Here is a 22,629-nt window from a genome sequence, read left to right on the forward strand (position 1 = left end):
TCGTAATTCCACGTTTTTTAATTATAAATTTGTGGAGAAGGTTGTGTGTTCTTCCATCACCACAAGCATTAAAAAATAAATTGTCCTAAATCATTTGTTTTGACATTTTCCGGTGATTTGTTGAAAATCTAAATGTAATAATATTTTTCTGACAGAACAATTTTAGTTGAAATAACTCAGTTACAGTGTTTAATAGACTATTATTTAATAATGGACTATCCTTGAACACGAACATTCAGTCTTAATTAAATAGATAATTACTGACATGATTTCAATATAGACAATAAAAACCAACCAAGTGTGTCACTTTTAATATACAAAAATCAAATCATTGACTTATAAATATATCAACGAAATATAGGAGGTAGAATGATAAATTAGGTTTGAAATTGACAAGACACTTTGATTATAAAACTGTAATCAAAAATTCTATACATAGAACTAATAGCAGAAAGCAAATCTATTAAAAGTACTCCAAAGAAGCCAGCTTACAATATGCAGTAAAATCAGGTTTATAACATCTCGTTACAGTTAAAAATAGCTAGAGTTTAATGAAAGCTATTTCTGACCAGTATTGAGTTATCTGATCTGGTTTGTTTTAAATTAGCGTTAAAAACAGATCACTGCATATGTGTTGTTATTTACGTGCGTCTAATAATAACAATAATTACTTATTATTATAATATAGAAAGTTTTATGTATATAAGTGGAAATCGCCATTTTATGTTACAAGGTTCGTTTTGTTGTTATTGTTAGATAAACAACCTCGAGTTGGACCAATTTTTTTTTGGTTTTTTTGGTGATAATGTTCGACTAAATAGTACAATCACTAATATAAATTTAATGATGCCATAATACACAGTAACTAGTACTCACAATCTGATTACACACACATTTACAAATTTAGTGCACTTAGCACGAGTGTAGACCCACAGCACTTAGCCCACATGTGACCAATTGTACATCCTCCCAAGTTGTCCTCCTAGGTCACCGTCCATCCTGCTTTTCCCAGGAATGTGGAGAGGTCACCAGGGGACATCTCTTTTATGTCGGCAGGTGTAGGCCAAGACTCACCGAACACACACTCTCTTATTGACGATAACTCCGGACACTCGCATAAGAGTACATGCCCGACAGTTTCATCTTCCTGTTCACACATCCTGCATAGAGGTGTGTCCACTAGCCCCATAGTATGGAGGTGTTTCCTTAGTTGACAGTGGCCAGTCAGAAATTAGCTCAGAAATAGGCTTAGTGACCTAGAGTAAACTCCACATCCTGATCTTGATATAATTTTCTGATAGCCGTTGCTTGTAGAACCTTCGGTCCCCATGTAATGGTTCCGTACGTTAACATAGGTCTTATTAATGCAGTGTAGATCCAGATGACCACGCGGGGTGAAATACCCCATGTACGTCCCACTGTCCTCCGACACTGCTCATAAGCCACATATGCTCTGTGTGCTCTGCTTTGTAGGTGAGAGTTCCCTGTTAACTTCCTTTCTAGGGTATCCAGAACTATGTTCCAAAGAAGGGGTGATAAGACCCTTCCTTGGGAACATCCCTTCATGACCAGTCCTCTCACTGTGATGTCTTCTACATTGATACTTATTGTTCTACTGGAGAGCATCTTAAGTGTCCATTCTCCTACTACCAGAGGTAGGTACATTCCTGGAGTTAAGTTGTTGGGTAATTGTCGGAAAGGTTGTTTTATCAAACACTCCCTTGATACCTATGAGTATACCCAGGGTGGATTCTTTATTGTCCAATGATATTTCGATTCTGCAAACCACTTGGTGAAGGGCCGAATCAGTGGACCTACCCGGAGTATATGAATGCTGATTTGGGTGAAGTGGGTAGTGAACCAGCACCTCATCTCTAATATACCGCTGGCAAAGTCTATCCCTTGTTTTTAAGAAGAACGATGTGAGACTAATTGGTCGGAATGCTTTTGGTAAGGTGTAATCCATCCTACCTGGTTTGGGTATAAATACCACTCGTACTTCTCTCTACTTACTAATATACCTTAGAGCTAAAGAGGTTCTGAATACTCCAACCAGGTGCGGCATAAGAATGTCCATTCCCCATTGAAGTAGGGCTGGTCTTATACCGTCAGGTCCTGGTGACTTGAAGGGGGAAAAGCCGGATATGGCCAACCTTATTTTGTCCTCATCAATTACTGCACTAGCACATTGCCAGTCGTATTGTGAAGGTGTTGTTGGTACTTCCGTCCAGTTCGACGTTCCAAGAAAGACAGAACCTCTCTTGGAGGTTGGCGGCCTTGTCGCCATTTTCCCTCGTCAGGATGCCGATACTCTTGTGGTGGTTATTTAGGAATGCTTTCTGTAGGCTAGACACTTGTGGAAAGTCTTCGACTGCCTCACAATAGACTCTTCAGGCTACTCTTTGCTTTTGTCTGCAGACTTTTTTAAACTCTCTGAGGTTGGCTTGATATATCTCCCAGTCCTCTTTGAGTTTTGTTCGTTTTGTCTTGTTAAAGGTCGAATATACATATGCAGGGTGGACCAGTTTTAAGTTTCAATAGTTGACATGCTTTAAGTCTGTTCGCAGAGGCAATCCCTGACTGGTTTCCAACTCAGAAACAGTAAATGTCAAGTTTTATTGGTTGAATGCTCACGTGACTATGACGTTTTCTGACTTGTGGCCAATGGATGTATCTATTTCTCTGATTACTAGTTGGAGATTCCCTCTGCGAACAGACCTATTGTGTCATTTTCCTGAAAAACATTCCCTAAGGTAAAGTCAAGTAATGATAACGCAGGTAATTAACCACATTTTTGGAACTTGAAAAACAACATTAAAAACGCCCAAAAACGATACTTGATGAAAGTAATAAAGTATCTTTTAAAAGAGATTTTAGTTTTTATTTTCCAAATTTTTAGTACTGAAACAACTTTCAAACGACCAATAAACAGTGAAATATGTGTGTTTTGTTTGGATATCTTGGTAAAATCCTCATCTTTTCTTCCATAACAAATTACAAGCAACAAAATTTGATAACGTTGTCACAGTACATAATTAACTTTTTACTTAACATAGGTAATCAAAATTGCACATTTGCATTAATATGTAGATTGGTCTGAAGACCTGGGGCAAATTGAAAACCCACGTAGCTGGTTACCCAACTGCATACCATCATCTGGGCCACACGGCCTTTGCTGCATTTTAACCGTCTGGTTAATAACTGACAAGTCGAAGTAAATCAGCCCACAAATTCATCACGTCAACATAACAAATCGGAAAGTAGGCCGAACGAACTTTTACTCATTTTGTGTGGATCGTATTCGTTTTTCAGGTCGTGAATTCATAGATTTTACATCTACATTGTTTACTTTTAGTAGTCAACGTCAAACGTTCAAAAACAAGCAATAAATTTAACTGCAAAAAAAATGTCAGTCAGTGGATTTTTTCCAAAATTCTTCGAATGCAAATCATTCACTCATTCCTGCAAGTATTTATAGTATAAACTCAAAAATAACCGTGACACAGAGAAATTTATTTCTGTCACACCGCATTGAAGGTTAGTCCAACAAGCAAAACAAAACATTTTTGTTAGAGGGCATATTTTCCTTGTTTTCGTCTAAGCTGGTGTAAATGTCAGCAAAAGACTCATGAATATTTCAACTTTGCCATTTAAACTTAGTACCTATTAAATCTTTTGTGACTTGAATGAGAAATTTTATGAATGCAATAAATTATTCAGACAGCTATTTTCAATATGGTGTTATTCAAAGAAAATAAAATTTGTGATCGACGTTTTTATTGCAAAACTTATTTCGAGAAGTCTTGAAAACGAAATGAACAACTATTATCTAACAGTAAAGTTATAATCCATTTTTAAATTAATTAAAACGATCTAAAGAAACCTTTCAACTTAGCAGCTTTTTCGAGAACAAATTGATTTAAGAAACCTTTTGTTCATGGTGATATTTTAATTAATAGCTAACTCTGTTAATTTTTATCAGCATAGAATAAATTAGCAAAATTTCAGTATTTTTTCTAAATCTCCAAATTCTGATGTCATAGCACCCTGTTATGTATTTTTTGATTTCAAATTTGTTTTTTTTTTTCAGATTACGTTTATCACTATTCTAAAAATATAACGGTATTACATTTTATCTTTTTCCTCTATATGTCTGACACGCCAAACATTGATTTTATATTGTTTTTTTTTTAAATTAAAACAGACAGTTCCAGGGATACAAAATAGTAATTTTCTCTTTTTCCGCTAATTTGACAATTTTTAATGACAGTTTTAACGGTGTCAATGTTAAAATGGTCAAATTCAATCAATACATGAATTTTTATTTCTTTAAATTTGGCATTTTTTGAAGTTTCAACCATTTTCCTTTAATTCTGACAACTTTTGATAGGTTAGCGTCAGAATGGCACTTTTGATAGTCGGAATAACTGTGATTTTGACGTAATTTGAGTAACTGGAAATAGTCCGGTAAGTCAGTTTTCATGTTGTTTAACTATTTTTCAACGTTTTGACATTGAAAATTGACTAGAATGACTGCGAAAAGTCCGGTAAGTCAGTTTTAATGAAATTTGACTGTCTTCGAACGTCTTGACATTGAAAATCAATTAGAATGACTGCAAATAGTCCGGTAAGTCAGTTTTCATGTTGTTTGACTATTTGTCAACGTTTTGACATTGAAAATTGACTAGAAAAACAGTAAATAGTTCGGTAAGTCAGTTTTCATAAAATGTTACTGTTTTTCAACATTTCGACATTGAAAATTGACTATAATGACTGCAAATAGTCCGGTAAGTCAGTTTTTATGAAATTTGACTGCTTTCTAACGTCTTGACCTTGAAAATCAACTAGAATGACTGCAAATAGTCCGATAAGTCAGTTTTCATAAAATTTTGCTGTTTTTCAACGTTTCGACATTGAAAATTGACTAAAATGACTGCAAAAAATCCGGTAAATTAGTTTTTATAAAATTTGACTATTTTCAACGTTTTGACATTGAACAATGACTAGAATAACAGCAAATAGTCCAGCAAGTCAATTTTCGTGATATTTGGCAATTTTTTCTTGTTTTGGCTTTGAAAATTGACTAAAATGAATGCAAATAGTCCGGTAAATCAGTTTTAAAAAAAATTCGCTGTCTAAAAGACAACTGTTTTTTTTTTTAATTTTGACTTTAAAAATCTACAATTACAAATACTCCTGTAAGTCAATTATTGTCATAAAAATAAGTGTTTTTAAACCTTTGAAATTGAAAATTTACTAAAATGAATGCAAATACGTACGTACATTGAGCAAATAAAGTACAATAAGCTATTCTATTTAAGTAAGTAATCGAAACATGTATGAGAAGTCATTTACTTATGTCAATTTTGACATCAGATTCTGGCCGATTATTGAGTAAAGTATAAATAATTACCTGCACCTTGGGTGCTTAGCTGCAAAATCAACATCTGCGAGATCTACACCATATTAAATAAAGTGTTGTATGAAATTACGTTTTGGTGACTGTAAAAATTTTAAATTTCGCCATAATAATTAATTTTGCCTTTTTGGGCGCCCAACGAAAATTAACCTTCTGCAACATTGCGCTTTCATTTTTAATTATGCGACAAGTTGACAAGTCGATGAAAAATTTACAAGAAAAGAGGCTGGTGTAACTTATACCTGAATTTAAACTAGTCGAGCACGCACAAATATTAACCTTGTGTTTCATTTTGACTTACCATCAATCATCAAAGCAAAGGTGATACGCCAGCAGTTACAGAAAAACATTGGCGCCTAACGTAATGTTGCATTAATAACGGTGTTTTTTGGCTACAATTGTTGGACCATAAATTTATTCAAATGTGGTAACACTTTATGGTTTGATTTGGAAATTAGACGTGATATCATTTAGATTACGACTCATTTTCTCTTTAGTTATAGTGCAATTTTGGAAAATATCATTGTGGTCGAAACTGGCTTAAAACAAATAATTTGATAAACGCAATCTGCCATTCGTAGGTTAATTCATGGTAAACGAAAATGTAGCTTAATAACATGACCAAAATTTAAACAATAATCAATAAAGAATGTTTGACTTTCGTAGATTACGGTCCTGTATGTCAAACGTTTCACTTAATCGGGCCATGAAGCTGGTAAAAGCACAGTGTAGAATAATAGTTAACTTATGGTATTCAAAACAAAATGTGTTTATTTTAGAGGTTCCTGACAATTAGTTTGACAGTTGTCACGTGACTATTTAAGGAAATAGTGTTCTAGTATCACATGACAACTGCCAGAAACGTCAAAACTGACAAACCCTATCCAGTTTGAGCATGAAGCCGTAAAAGTCACAGTATGGAACAGTTTTCTTGACGTATGCGAGATAAGTCGTGGTTTTTAGCTTTTTGACCATTATCACTATATGTCACGTGACTGTCTATGTAAATGGTTGTCGAATTTTATGTGACTGTTGTTACAAACGTCAAAACTGTCAAACTTCACCCAGTCGGGCCATGAAGCTGTAAAAATCACAGAGTAGAATAATAGTTCACTTGTGGTATTCAAAACAAAACGTGTTTTTTTATAGGTTCCTGACAATTAGTTCCAGTTGTCACGTGACTATTTAAGGAAATAGTGTTCTAGTATCACGTGACAACTGCCAGAAATGTCAAAGCTGACAAATTTTGCTCAGTTTGGGCATGAAGCTAAAAAATCGTATATAGAACAGTTTTCTTGAATTATTGAAGAAGTGCACACGTCTTGGGCATTAATTTGACAGTTCCCCCATAACTATCTAATTGAATAGTATACCAGTATCACGTAATTGCTGTCACAGACATCAAAGTTTGCTCAATCGAAACATAAAGCTGCTAAAATCAAAGTTTAGTACAGTTTTTTATACTGTTCGAAACTTGATGTGTTTTATAGCTTCTTGATCCATAATTTGACAGTTAATAGGTCACTGTCTAACTAAATAGTGTGCTAGTATCACGTGACAACTGCCAGAAACGCCAAAACTGACAAACTTTGTCCAGTTTGGGCAGGAAGCTCTAAAAATCACAGTATGGAACAGTTTTCTTAAAGTTTGCAAGACAAGTCGTGGTTTTTAGCTGCTTGGTCATTATTTTGACAGTTGTCACGTGACTATTTAATTGAGTAGTATACCAGTAGTACTTAATTGCTGTCACAGACGTCAAAGTTTGCTCAACCGAAACATGAAGCTGCAAAAATCAAAGTTTAGTAAATTTTTTTATACTGTTCGAAACTTGATGTGTTTTATAGCTTCTTGATCCATAATTTGACAATTAATAGGTCACTGTCTAGCTAAATAGTGTGCTAGTATCACGTGACAACTGCCAGAAACGCCAAAACTGACAAACTTTGCACGAAGCTCTATAAATCACAGTATGGAACAGTTTTCTTAAAGTTTGCAAAACAAGTCGTGGTTTTTAGCTTCTTGGTCATTATTTTGACAGTTGTCACGTGACTATTTAATTGAGTAGTATACCAGTAGTACTTAATTGCTGTCACAGACGTCAAAGTTTGCTCAACCGAAACATGAAGCTGCAAAAATCAAAGTTTAGTAAATTTTTTTATACTGTTCGAAACGATGTGTTTTATAGCTTCTTGATCCATAATTTGACAGTTAATAGGTCACTGTCTAACTAAATAGTGTGCTAGTATCACGTGACAACTGCCAGAAACCCCAAAACTGACAAACTTTGTTCAGTTTGGGCAGGAAGCTCTAAAAATCACAGTATGGAACAGTTTTCTTAAAGTTTGCAATACTAGTCGTGGTTTTTAGCTTCTTGGTCATTATTTTGACAGTTGTCACGTGACTTTAATTGAGTAGTATACCAGTAGTACTTAATTGCTGTCACAGACGTCAAAGTTTGCTCAACCGAAACATGAAGCTGCAAACATCAAAGTTTAGTACAGTTTTTTATACTGTTCGAAACTTGATGTGTTTTATAGCTTCTTGATCCATAATTTGACACTTAATAGCTCACTGTCTAGCTAAATAGTGTGCTAGTATCACGTGACAATTGTCAGAAACGCCAAAACTGACAAACTTTGTCCAGTTTGGGCAGGAAGCTCAAGAAATCACAGTATGGAACAGTTTTCTTAAAGTTTGCAATACAAGTCGTGGTTTTTAGCTTCTTGGTCATTATTTTGACAGTTTTCACGTGACTATTTAATTGAGTAGTATACCAGTAGTACTTGATTGCTATCACAGACGTCAAAGTTTGCTCAATCGAAACATGAAGCTGCAAAAATCATAGTTTAGTACAGTTTTTTATACTGTTCGAAATTTGATGTGTTTTATAGCTTCTTGATCCATAATTTGACACTTAACAGCTCACTGTCTAGTATCACGTGACAATTGTCAGAAGACAGAAGAAAAACATCCAAATATTATTAATTTCGATTAAGATGGCGCTAAAATCAGATTTTTAGCTCAAAATTTTGAAATCCCCTTTTCTCTTGGACATCTGGAATTTCATCTATCACGACGCTATGATGAACCATCCTGTATATCCAAAAGTCATTTTAAACTAAGCTCTCAATATTCTCTAATAATGAACTTTATCGTTGACTCACATTGTACAATACACTATTTGTAATCGAAAATTACAGTGAATTATGAAATTAATTCTCGATACTGGAGCAATTTTCTAGCTTGCAAACTCTACACTTGAAATACCTTCATGCTGCAATTTCAACTTAAAGCTGTTTATTTTCGCAGATTCTATTTTTAAATCTTAAGTAATTTTATGCTTTTAAACTGTTTTTAATTAGTTTTTCAGGTTAACGGCATTCTCTGCTAGTACAAAGTATTTCTAGAAAAATCTGCACTCATCTAATAATTTAATCAAAGAAATAGCAGTGCAAACCAGCTAAGCAAGATTTACGACCTCTACAAGAAAAAAGACACCTGGAGGATATACTCAGCTCTAGCAGGAAGAAACCACTTCTAAGTGATAAAATCGTAATGAAACTTGATGGAATCCCACGACTTCTTAGTATTTTATGATCTCTTAGCTCAGGAAAACGTAAATTATTTAAAATTTATAATGTTGCGTTTAGCATTTTCATGTTGAGCGGTGGCGTTTCCGGTACTTCTTGTTTCTCACCACTGATTTAAATTGATTATCTGCTAACCAATCAGGTGACCCGGTGTTCAACGTCTATTTGTTAGACTGTCCGTACATTTATCTCACACCGTAGATCACAACAGGTGGGCTTATTAGGCCGCTTACCTACATTTCGTGTCACAGTTACTCTGCCACGAGCGTTTTCTTTTTCCTAACGAGCCTAATGATGTCTCATTTGCACGCATTCCAATTTGTTTTCTTATGTTATGCAAAAAACAAAACGTACATGTAGAAGGGCGATAACAATCCGAGTTTTTCCACTCTGGACCGCAATGGTACTGATGGTGGTGGTCTTGGACATTGCCGCAGACACTGAAGAACTTTCGCCATTTTCGGTGGGTCGCTGAGCGCTGTTATCCATATTTTCACTAGTTTATCACGCACTTTAAATTTTTTTGGCACGACGGGGAGTATTTTCTTTGGAGAACCGGATTATTTTTATATCGCCATCAAAACCCGACGATCGGACCTGGCGCAAACCGCGAAACACACTGCTGGCACCGTCGATTTCCTGCCGCCGACGAAGCGGTCCTGCTGGTCGACTGCAGGAGATGTGGTCATCGTCGTCAAGAAGCGGCCACCAGAACCGCAGACCAAACAAAACGGGGTCCCCTGATTTTGCACTGTCTCCGATAACAATAGACACAACGGAATTCCACTGTTTTATGGAAATTCAGTTTCTCTTTTAAAAACGCCTTCTTTAGAGACAAATCAACTTAGCAGTAGAGTCCGTATTAAAAAGCACTAAAATCGCGGAAAAAGCAAAATTGTTTTCCTCAAAAAAGCATAAAAATCTCTAAAAAAGCACAAAACTCTTTCAGAGATGCAAATTTAATTTTTTTTTTATTTTTAATTTAAATTGAAATTAAATTAAAACACTTTTTAAATAGATTTATTCCAATTTGTTAAAACAACTTAAAAAGCATGTTTTGTCAAAAACTAGGTAAGTTATACATGAAATCTGCTTATAAATTTGCGTAGAATCCAAAAATGTGATAATATACAGGGGTTTCCATATAAAAAACACAAATTTTTGAATCGCACTATTGGCGTTTCAAGTTAAGAGCGCCAGTTGAATTTGTACACTTGCACTTTGATTATCTCTAGCCACCCTGTATGGTCTTATTGGTCAACAAATTATGTAACAGATATTAACCTGAATAACACTTATGTTAAAACAAAACTGTTGTTGACTTTGTTGACAAACTGTTGTCAATTGGGGACTACTTGAAAATTTAACTTTTTTGCACGCATTTCTTTCACATCCTGTATAAGGCAGTTAGAGTGCATAAAAGCAACATTTTTTTACATCAGTAAAAATCCAATAAACCAAGCCCAATGACAGTCCAAACCGCATTAAAATCTGTTGATTTGTTTCCAAATGACGAGATGTTCAAAATAACCCAAAGAAATCACTGTCTTGGTTGAAAAGGCGGGCAGTTTAGTTAGTTAACCTAACAAGTGCAGAAAGTGGTACATTCCCGCATGAGACTTCAGTTGTCAAAGGGCGGAAACTTACTTTTCCGCACTAATTTTTTTCTTTGCTTGAACATCTCATAAAAAGTTGGTAAAAATGGGTATTTTCACTTTACATTAAGTTGTGCGGGCCACTAGAACTACTACTCCTAGAACCACTCTGATTAGCCGTATTTCTGTGTAAATAGCGTACATTTTTGCTATTTTGCCTAGATGTTACAATACAAACCAGGCAGATCTCCACAAAACTTAAAAAACCCCAGGGTTAGCCCCTGTTTACAATTTTCTGTTTTGTTTCAGTTTGAAGTACTGATAGGTTAGAATTATTTTACTTTTATCGCAACATAACAGTAATTTGAAAGATTAACAGCTAAACGTCAATAATTTTATTAAAACATACATGCAGAAACCAAATCAAACAGTAAAAACTCATTCATATTGAAATAAATAGCAATGGTCTAGTATAGATCAATAACCAAATTATGTAACTAATTCAGTGGATGATGAAGAAAAATTTTGTTTTCAAAATGCTTTAGATGCACGGAAGATTTTAGACTGTTTTAAAAACTTTTTGAACTACTTTAGAGCATTTGGAAGGTTTTTGGACTGTTTAAACAGCATATTAAAGGTTCTGGAATGCTTTAGAGGCCTTTGGAACCTCTTACACGGTTCAAAAAAATGTTTGAAAGCTTCTAAACTGCATTAATATCTTCTGGGAGTTTGTATACTAATTGAAAAGTATTTAGAATCTTTTAGACTGTTCTAAATAATTTTGGAAGCTTCTAGACTATTTTGAAAGACTTCCGACTGCTTTAGAAGCATTTTGAAGTTTCAGTAGTGTTTTGAAATCTTTTTAGACTACTTTAGGAGCATTGAAGGTTCTGGACTGCTTTTAAGACATGTGAATTTGAACTTTTGGAAGTTTTTAAACTGCTCTAGAAACTTATGGAAGTTTTTAGACTGCCTTGACATTTTTTGTGAACTTCTAGACTAGTTGAAGATTATTTGGAAGCCTTTAGAGTGTTCTGAAAGCTTTTGGAAGCTTCTAGACTATTTTGGAAGGCTTTAGACTGCTTGAGAAGCATTTTAGAGTTTCTGTAGTGTTTTAAAACCTTTTTAGACTACTTTAGGAGCATTTGGAAGGTGTTTGGACAGTTTAAAGAGCATTGAAGGTTCTGGACTGCCTTTAAGGCAATTAAAAATCTTGTAGACGGTTTTAGAAACTTTTGAAAGGCTTTAGACTGCTTGTGAAGTTTCTAAACTGCTCTAGAAGCATATACGGGAGCTTTTAGACTGCCTTGAATTTTTTTGTGAGCTTCTAGACTAGTTGAAGATTATTTGGAAGCCTTTAGAGTGTTCTGAAAGCTTTTGGAAGCTTCTAGACTATTTTGGAAGGCTTTAGACTGCTTGAGAAGCATTTTAGAGTTTCTGTAGTGTTTTAAAACCTTTTTAGACTACTTTAGGAGCATTTGAAAGGGGTTTGGACAGTTTAAAGAGCCTTGAAGGTTCTGGACTGGCTTAAGGCATTTGAAACCTTGTAGACGGTACGAGGTTAGGTTAGGTTAGCTTAGGTAAACTGTTGGAAGCTGCTAAACTGCTTTAGAAGCATACGAAAGCTTTTGAGAGCTTCTAAATAAATTGAAAAGCATTTGGAAGGCTTTAGACTGCTTGAGAAGCATACTGGAGTTTCTGTAGTGTTTTAAAACCTTTTTAAAGGAATTTTAAAGCATTTTAGGAGCATTTGGAAGGTGTTTGGACAGTTCAAAGAGCCTTGAAGGTTCTGGACTGCCTTTAAGGCATATGAATCCTTGTAGACGGTTTTAGAAACTTTTGGAAGCTGTTAAACTGCTTTAGAAGCATACGGAAGCTTTTGAGAGCTTCTAGATTAATTGAAAAGCATTTGGAAGCTTTTAGAAGCTTCTAGGCTGCTTTGTAAGCTTTGCAAGGCATTTTAGAGGGTCTATAGTGTTTTGGAATGTTTTTACATTTTTTTAGACTACTTCAGGAGCATTTCAAAAAAATTAAACATGCAAATTTAACTAAATCTAGTTAAAGTTTACTGTCATAATAATCATTCACAGCCACGTGGACTTTTTAATAACAACTAATCAACAACCGAACCTAAAGCCTATAATAGTGACTTTAACTTTAGAAGTGCAACTGTATTTGAAATTTTAGATTAGGAGATATTTTTTGAATTAAACTTGTTAGTGCGCTCTCTTGTGGACATTTTCCAAAACTAAAAGTAATTCCTTTGGACTTTTATTTCCCTAAATTTCTACGATTAGCCGTTTAGTCAAAACAGCGGCGAATCGCTCTTATTCACACCTTGTAACCATGTATCGACAAGTTTTAATTTCACTGAATTACCTGATTAATTAAATTTAAATTTCTAACCTATTTTTTACTGATTCTTAATACACATTTTCCCACTTTACCAGGTTTCTCTAAAATTTTCAAAACAAGCAATCCTCTAACAGTCATAAACAGTGCTTTACAACTACAACTAAACTTTCAATTCCACAAGTAGTTTATTTTATTAAGGCGCACAAATACACAAACTTTTAAAAAGAATAAAAATAAGAATTGGTTTTATTTTAGGCTAGCTTTAACTTCTAGATATCTACAACCTTGCCGAATAACATAAGAAAACAGGCTACGTAAGACATGTGTATAACAGAACGGCCGGTCTATTTTTGGTGGTATGTTGATCCTCTCTAAGTAAATAAATATTTGATCTAGCACGTCAATCTGTTGACTAAAACTGGCATTTCATTGGGAAGTAAATAGACTTTCAAATAATTTTTCTGACATCAATGACCGCTAGCGATGCAAACAGACTGTGGATTGTATAGAACTGGCTTTCCGTCACCTCATAATCTAGAAGAATGGTAATAACGTCTTTCAAAACTATTATTTATTGATTATTTTGGTTAAATCTTATTAATTATTATTGGTATTATTAGAGATTGTTTATGGAAAACGGTAAATGTTCTCAGACTTGTGAATATTCTTTCTCTTCGTCAAAGTTTCAGAAATTATCTGGAATTGTTCTCTCTCCTTTTATTTGTCAGTTATGAATAAATGCTTGCTGTATACCATAATCAAAACATGAAATTTGAAGCATTATCTTCAAATTTAACTTGCATCAATAAATTCAAAACAGCATAAACGAAAGAAACTTGTTCAACTACTATCTATCAATAATAGCAAAGCTGAACCCGCATTTCAATCATCAAACTCTCTTATCTCTCCGGAAATCCTCTTGGGTGCCTATTCTTAAAACGAGGGTAAGGAGTTATCAAGAGAAAAGACAGGATGCTGCGATAGGAACCCGCCATTGTCAACTTCTTCTATCACAATTCTATCAATACTTCTCATTAGGACACTGGAGTATTCTATTTCTCATTGTTTGTCTAACTCCGCTTATCCATGTAGTCGCTGGTCTTCCATGTTTTCTTTTGCTTTCTAGAATGTGTTCTAGAGCTCGTTTAGACCACCGATTCTCGTTCATGCGTTGTACGTGCCCAACACTTCTATAAAGAATTCCATTCCATACTTTCAAGAGTTTTAGGGCCCTGAGGTTCTATGAATTCTATTTGTTTTCCGCCTAATTTCATTATTCGACATGTCTGTCATTTGCCAGCATTCTGCCCCATACGTTAGGATAGGCTCTACAACTGCTGTGTAGATTGTCTTCCTTAGTTCTTAAACTAGTTTGGTTGAACCAAAGTAATGAGTTGAGAATATGTATCGTTCTCTGAATCTGTTGTGCTATAAGTTAAATGTAACGTTGTATTAGTATTTACTGAAGTTTTGAAAAAGTTTTTCACAAATATCCAAATGTGGATCGAATTTGCCAAGGTAATGTTCCCCAAACCTGGCAAACACCGACTTAACCTAATCTAACCTAACAAAATATGTTTAAAACCGTTCAGTGCGTATTTATTAAAGAAATCTTGGGCAAAATAAAAAGTGTCAAATGTGGTTGTTTTTTTCTTCTAAAAATTAAAGCAAAAACATCTGGAAAAAGTGAATTTTTTGTGGTTATCTCACAAATTATGAAAAACACCCTATATCTGCTAAACTATGATAGAATTTGGCATTTTCATTACCATCAGATAATATATCTCTATTAAAAACATTTTCCATGTGAAAGCATCCCATTTTGTCCATCCTGTACAAGTCAAATAAATTTTAAGTATGTATAATTTTAGAATTATAATAAGAAGTTATTAACCTCCAAATTGAGATGTCATATTGATTGATTCAATGCGTAGTTGATATTTCTACTAAACTAAATAATAATTGGGGTAAAAGCAAATCCATACAAATTGAGGTTCAGACTGTAAATCAGCTTGAGTTCTACAGTATTAGGCTCCCAAAATAATCCGATTTAACTGATTTAAACATAACGACCTTCAAGCTACGCGAAAATTGAAATTACGGTGAAGATTAACGTAAAAATAGACCGGGAGATTGTAACTAGACCGTAAACCATCTCGATATAACACACTACTTTGACGTAATTTTTGGCGTAGATTTATGTAAAAAAGTTTAGTTTGCGTTCAGCATGCGTAACTAAAAAAACATACACATGCGGCTTAAACAAAAATATATTAAAGTTAAAAAAAATAACACAAACAAAAAATAAGCGTCAAAATAAAGGCAATAAAGTCTGAAAAAACAAAACAAGCAGCAACTACTAACTTAAAAATAACGCTAAAATATTGTCAACAAAGCAGTCAATATCATTTTGATTTATGTCTGGAGTATCATATTTTGACTACTATTTTACATACAAAATTTATTGAAATGTTTTACAAATTCAATCAAAATCTGAATAGAATTCAAAATTTGAACTAGAAACCTTAAAACCTAGAAAGTAGCAACATCAAAGTCATAAACAAGAAAAAACATAATAATAACGTTGGCACTTTTAGTGATTGTGAAGCTGAATTAGCTAAGCATAAATTTTTTTATAGTTTGATGAGTCACATTCCTATAGCTACTGTAATTGCTCCAAGCGCCATCTGTCTCAAACACACCTACCTCGTTCATTTTGGCCAAAACGTCCTCAGCGTCCACCTCTCTGCTTCCAAGAGTGGATGTTGACGCTGAAATCCATGTTTTGATTAATTTACAATAAAGTTAACATTTAATTAAAAAACGAAGATCAAAAGTGTTGTCATTTTTGGCTATCAACAAGTGACAACGTCGCATTAGATCATTATTGAAATAGTAATTTGTTTCTTTTTCTAGTTATCTTACATAAAACTTTTACTATAGGCATGTCATTTGACAAATTAAAGAAGAAGAAGTAAGAGCATTAAAATTGAATACGTTTTTAGGTTAGGCTTCTTTTTTTCCAAATTTGATATTTATCACTAAAGCAATTGCCATCTTAGTTTTTTTTTAAATGCTTTTTCAAAGGGGTTTTTAAACTTCTCTTATTGTGAAGTTAAGTGTTTGCTGGTGCTTTATTAGAAATCATAGAAAATAGTCCACAAGTAGTTATATGTACCATATGGGATTCACCCTGTACGTCTTTTTGAAGATGAGGAAAAGCTGTCGAATGTCAATTTGGTTCAAATTGGCTTGAAATAAGTCCCTGTCCTAGTGGGTTTTGCCATAAGAAATAAATATAGTTTCAAGCGAGAATTGAGCGAAATGACATGTTGAAACGCACAACATACAGTATGTTGTCTATGAACATAACTTTATGTATGTATGGCTATTCATATTGAGATTATAGTGACATCTAGGGTGTTCCAATTAAAAAATTATGACCTATTGAGAAATTATGAGAATTATGATTAACTTTATTTAATTAACCTACCTTCAGTGTCACTATCTCTGACTATTTCCGAAGTCAACACAAAGGACTTAATTCCCAAACTGTGTTGTTGTTGCACCTTAATATGAGTGGTTTCGGTCACCTCCCTGGCGATTTTTCCTGGAGGAACTTCTGGAGATGGCTTGAGAACCTAAAATTAAAAAAGTAAAAATATTTCATTAGTACTGATACTGTGAAGCTAAATTACATGTTAGTTCAACTGAAAAGTGTCCCAAAATTGTTTAGGAAACTTTTATTTACAAGTAAATTGTGGTACATTTTTGTTTGCCCTGAAAGACTAACTAAATAACTAAATTTTAGCTTGGAAGCACTTTAAACGAGTTTCACAATTTTGAAATTCTGAATTATAGAATCGGTGTTGCCAAAATGTTACTTCTCCAGGAAACTAGGAGATTTAACGTTTAGTAATTTTTTAAATGACATAGTTGACAAAGAAACTGAAAAAGTACATATAGAAGAAACTATTGTTATAGAGAAAGGTGTTCCAAAAACGAAAGTTACTAAAAAGGTCATTAAAAAGAAAAAGGGAGATAAAAAAGAGAAAACAGAAACCGTTACCGTTGAAGAATAAAGTAGAAACAGTAGAGGAAGCTCCTGAAGAACCTGAATATGCAGTTGAGGAACTCCCTGAACAAGTACAAGAATCAACTGTAGTAGAAGGAGGTGTTACCAAGAAAAAGATAATTAAGAAGCGCGTTATTAAAAAAAAACGGTAAAAAGAGATAACTGAAATCGTAATTATTGAGGAAGAAGGAAAAAAAACTGAAACTATACAGTGACTATAGAAGAAATTTCCGTGGACCACAAATATATTGAAAAAATTTACAAAGTTGTTAATAAAGCTTACAAAAAAGTGTTCGTATAACCGGAATACGTTGTTGAAGAAATTCCTGAACTTATTTTGGTGTTTTTAAGACCAAAACTGTTAAGAAACTGGTAACCCAACAGGAAGGGAACAAGGAGGAAAAGACAGAAATTGTTAATGGAGAAAAAGAAGGAAAGAAACCGCAAACAAGTGCAACGGTTGAGGAGCACGAAGTGCCAGAAGAAATGAAATAGGTGTCTGAACAAATGCAAGAAACCGTTATAAATGCAGAGGACCTCAATAAAAAAAAAGTATTAAGGGAAAGAAATATGAAAAGGAAACAAACAAAGTTGTAACTGCTGAAGAGGAAGACAAGAAGCCTGAAACCTCGGTAACAGTAGAAGAAACTCCTGAACAACCTGAGTATATAAAAGAGTTGCTCGAGTAAATTTTGTAGTTGAAGAAGCGGTTCCAAAGAAGATTTCAAAAAAAGAGTCATTAAAAAAAGAAGAAAGGTGACAAAGTAGATAAGACAGAAATTCTTACTGTTGAGGAAGAAGGCAAAGTATTTCAAGTGTCAAAGAGTATCTCCCTGAAGAAGTTGAAGAACTTCTTCAGGGTTCAAGAAACAGGAAGATTCAAGAGATTGCAGTAAGCGAAAAAGGTGTTATGAGGTGTGAAGATGTAGAAAACCATCAAAAAACGTGTTATAAAAAAGAAAAAGTAAGACAAGCACGAGACAACTGAAATTGTCACTGTTAACGAAAAGGGCAAAAATATAGAAACTGCAGTTACAGTAGAACAACAAACAGAAGTAACTGAAGAAACTACAGTATTAGAAGATGGCGTACCGAAAAAGAAAACCAACCAAAACCGCGTGACTACGAGATGGTAAAGAAGAAAAGACAGAAACTGTAGCCGATAAAGGAGATCTCCCAAAGAAGATTATCAAGAAACGAGTTATTAGGAAGAAAAAAGGCGAACAGCAAGAATTTAGTGAATATTACCGCAGTTACTGTAGAAGAAACTCCCGAAGAATTCATTGTAGAAAATTATCAGAAATCAAAATGGTGATAATGAAGAAAAATTTAATTCTTACTGTAGAGAAAGATGGTAAAAAAGAACACTTCTCTACCATACCAGAAGAGGAAGAAACACCCAAAGAACCAGAATATATAGTAGAAGGATTACCAGAAGAGATTAAAGAAACAAAACCTTAACTGAAGAAGGAAAAGAGAAGCAAAAATAACTGACTTACAGTGTGTTCAAATGACAAACCACAATTTCAACTGATTTGAAAATTTGTTGCATCAAACCACTTTTTGCTAAATAACTCAAAAACGGTGAAAGTTACGAAAAATTTGAAAGAGAGCAAAAATGTTTGTAAAAAACTGCTAAACTCATCCCTGTAGGTTTTACAATTCGTCAATACTATACAGGGGGTGCATGAAAAGTGTAGTGATTCAGATTTATGATTTTTCAAATTAATGACAGGAAAATGATATCTTTCAAGCAAATTTAAATTAGACCTATAAATGTACTGGTCAAATTGTAATTTACTGGTAAAATTAGTGAATTTTCCTGTAACACTGAATTTTACTTTTCCAATTTTACGCCCATCATTAATAAATTCCAAATATTTTTACCATCGCCATTATTAAAATTAGCAGCAAAAGGTAAAATTGTCATGTTAACTGCTCACATCAAAAATCAAGTACTAGTAAATCTGACAATCTCTAAATTCTTCCATACTTGACATACCTCGTTTGCTGGAGGTAGTTCTCCCTCAGGAGGACAACCAACCGCCAAAACCATCTTCTCCTTGGCCACATTATCTTTGACGTCCTCACGTCCATGTTGCCACCATGAGGCAAAGTGCTGTTCGCACTCTGAGGCTGTGTTGTACGAAGACGACCTGGAGTGTTGCAAAGTCGTGTCCGAGGCAGTGAGAAACTCTTCATCAGAGCGCAGTTGATCGTCTGTTTTGTTCGTTTTCTAGAAATGAATACAAAATTTCTAGTTTTTGTAAAATACGTTTTTAATTGTGAACACACTTCAGACAAATTTCGATCCATGACACCAAAACAACGGTCAGATTTCTCCTCCAAATCTACACAGTTATTGTTAACCTCCTTCTCTAAAGGATGAATGGAGAAGACAATGCAGTCCTGCTGAGCGCTTTGCAAAGCTTGATCCAGTTCTTCCGATAGTTGCGTCACTTCCTGAAGTCTTTCGGTGATGGTTTCTATGGAAATCTCATTGTTTTTCACGGAGTTTTGGCAGAGATGGCGAAACTCGTCTTCTGAGTCGTTAACGAAGGATACTGGGGTGAAGAAGCTAAAACAAAATGAACATCATCTTACTGTGTCATTCTCATTTTATGGTTAATAAAGTCAAAGTCTTTCCAGCTCTAGTTTTGCTTGAAAATCATTTCATCATTTTTATTGAATATAATATTATTACAAAACAATCAATAACACAAAACAAAACTACAACTTTTCATAAAACAACGACAAAAAACACAACATTTTAAATTTTCTTTTAGTTTTTTAAAAGTTTTTCAAAATCTAAAAACTTGAAAAAGTTTTTATTTTTTTGTTAATTTATTTGATTAGATAACTGCAAATAAATAACACTTTTTCTCCTCTACAACGTGGTAATATCGTACTTGCCATACGACGTTTTGGTTTTTAGTTACCAAAAATTTGAAAAAAAAAGTTTTCCAAAAATCCTAGAATAGTCGTAAAATTTGTATGGTTCTCTCTGGAGTCATCTGACATAAACATGGCTTATAAAAATTTCTCCGAAAATAAGTGAAAAAATGTTATACCTATAATGTTATAATACAAGTTAAACTTAAAAATCAGTTAATAAAGTTCGTGTGCCATTGTCAATTAATATACTTTTTTCAGATGATTTTTATATTGATTAATGATATCAATTCCATACCTCACCAGTGAATTCCAAATTGGAAATAACTGATCCACATGGCAAGGTTTATGTAAGGTTTAATATAGTTTTCATCCAGAGAGACAGAGATCCAGAAAAAGCTAAGGACCACATTATACGAGTGCTTTAATTAATTTTTTTAATGTAGTAGGTACTTAATCTGATTACAAAATGCTTTTAACAATACATTAACTGTGATCTTGTGGCTTGTATTTGATGTTTATATATTTTTTTAAACAATCATTTTTGATCTATTCGTCAATCAGTCCCGACCGAAAAAATAACATAAACGACAAAAACATGCATTAGCTATTTTAATTTTTGCGCGTGGGAGTAATATTCCGAAAATAATTTTTAAAATAAAATCGAGATTTGCATGCACCAAACATGCGAAAACACGACAAGTCTGGTTATTAATCCAACTAACCAAACTTAACACAGCACAACCTAATTACAGCTGTAACTACGTAACGTCATTTTACCATGAGTAAAGGCGTTGTTTACATACGCGTTAAATGCAGTTTTTACTTACGAATTTTCCGGGATTAGTTAAACTGGAGCCGGTTAAGTCACAACTGATGGCGTGGCCTAACCCGACCCCTCCACTTATGAAAAGTCAAAATTAGAACCCGAAAGTTTATGAACTCTGAGTGTACACGTTAAGGTCGGGTTACAGATATTTGATTCGGCTTTACTTACGACTCGTCCTCGTAAAGTGGTTCTTTTAAGCGGCTTCTCAACAGCCGCCCAAGTCGTACAGTCCGCCCAACCTCCACCATCAAACGTTCCCTATCCTGTAAATATTGCTGGATTTTCAGTCTCTTTTTTGACAAATTCAAGACTGGAATCGTGGCCACGGCTTCGCGTAAATCACGAAGTTGGTTGCAATGTTCCTCAACTGACCTATAATTGTACAGGGTGTTGTTGTTGTTGACCTGTTGTGCAAAAATACAAACCTGTGGAACACTGCCGAAACTCTAAGACGAGTCATTTGCTCCTGACTAATATAATGGATTCTTTGCCAGTGATGACTGAGGTGATGGTACAGGGTGTTGTGACTGTCTAGAGACAGTTTGCAGGACTGACGTAACTGTAGAGAAGCGTTTAGAAGCTGGCTACCATAGTTATAGGTGCACTGCAGAATAAGTTATAAAGATAGTTAAAAAACTGTTAGTCCCTTCTACTGAGACAGTATAGTTTTTTTGCTCATTGTCAGTTATTTTAAAATAATGATAAGTATGATAAATAGTTGGTAGTTAGAAGGTAGAATATGACAGCAGAAGTCAGTCACTAAAGTTGATAGTCTCAAAGTCCTAGAGTGCAATTATACCAGGCTTCTTCACATAACCTAAGAAGTAAGTTCTGATGATGCACTAGCTTTTGATGTGAACAGTCCAGATAATCAATCTGATTTTGTAGACTATATCTCTCATACATTGAAACTACATTGCAGCGACAATTCTAAGGTTCAAAACACTCCTAAGATCCGGTTGTACAACTAATTGAACCACCCTCAACTTAGAACCCGGTTTTGTTAAGTTTGGTTCAACATTTTATTCTACAGTTAGTGTATGTTATCTAGTTAGAAAAGAAAAATTATATAACCTAAGAAACACTAGTAAAAGTGTCAAAAAACAAGGACTTCTTCAGTAATATATGGAAAGTTTTAGGATCAGCTAGCTCGTCATTATTTAACGTATTTGAAAAAAAAAATCTGAACAGAACCCTGGAAAAACACTAGTCAACTGTGTGTGAAATCTTACTTTGGCAGTCTCCAAAAACACTTGGTGCTCCTCCTTCTGGGAGTGAATTTCCTCCACGCTACAACCAACATGGGCGTGGTCTGTGAGCATCACCCTCAAAATATCTTCAAGCCAATCGGCGGCCTGCTTTGCATCCTTTTCGTAACTGTCAATGAGCGTGATTTGCTGCAGGGTGACTTTTTGAAGTTCTACACTGTCACTGTGAAATTTGTGAATGCTCGCAACTATCATCTTTAAATTAGGAGATTTGTTTACCTGAAGATATTTTTTCTGGCCACTGTGGCGTCCAGGACGTCCCGAATATTGACAATGTCCTCACTGTAGTCAGTATTGATGTCCTGTCCTAAAGCATCTTTAACTGGCATTGACAACATGTCTGAAAGTTTTTCTCCTTCCCGTCTTATCTCCTGCTCTATCGCATCTGAAACGACCTTAAGTTCATATTTATACCCAAGGACGGTAATATTAGGCCAAATAAGCTCAAAAAAGCACTTTAAACCTTTCAATAATTGAAAAAAGCAATTTTTTTAAAAAAAGTAGGTACTTTTTTAAATTCAGTATCTCGGTAACAAGAATAGCTCGAGAAGTAATTTTTAACTTATTTTGTAGTATTTTTTATGCTCTTTCGAATGGCGCTGGAGA

The 22,629-nt window shown here is 34.3% G+C and overlaps 1 protein-coding gene across 1 annotated transcript in view; it reads right to left on the reverse strand.

Annotated features, from left to right (window-relative positions):
- Positions 1–22,629, reverse strand: part of LOC145725983 (uncharacterized) — a 191,245-nt gene that overhangs the window by 155,062 nt on the left and 13,554 nt on the right. Inside the window, exons 9-16 of the mRNA XM_081974908.1 lie at positions 22,243–22,408; positions 21,988–22,186; positions 21,181–21,359; positions 20,924–21,127; positions 19,330–19,612; positions 19,037–19,270; positions 16,453–16,600; positions 15,666–15,730 (exon numbers count right to left, since the gene is read on the reverse strand). Coding sequence (XP_081831034.1) covers positions 15,666–15,730; positions 16,453–16,600; positions 19,037–19,270; positions 19,330–19,612; positions 20,924–21,127; positions 21,181–21,359; positions 21,988–22,186; positions 22,243–22,408 — 1,478 coding nt within the window. The remainder of the gene's footprint in view (positions 1–15,665; positions 15,731–16,452; positions 16,601–19,036; positions 19,271–19,329; positions 19,613–20,923; positions 21,128–21,180; positions 21,360–21,987; positions 22,187–22,242; positions 22,409–22,629) is intronic.

The sequence above is a fragment of the Ips typographus genome, linkage group LG3 (assembly GCF_016097725.1).
Source record: "Ips typographus isolate SLU linkage group LG3, UJ_Ityp_2.0, whole genome shotgun sequence".
Lineage (NCBI taxonomy): Eukaryota > Metazoa > Arthropoda > Insecta > Coleoptera > Curculionidae > Ips > Ips typographus.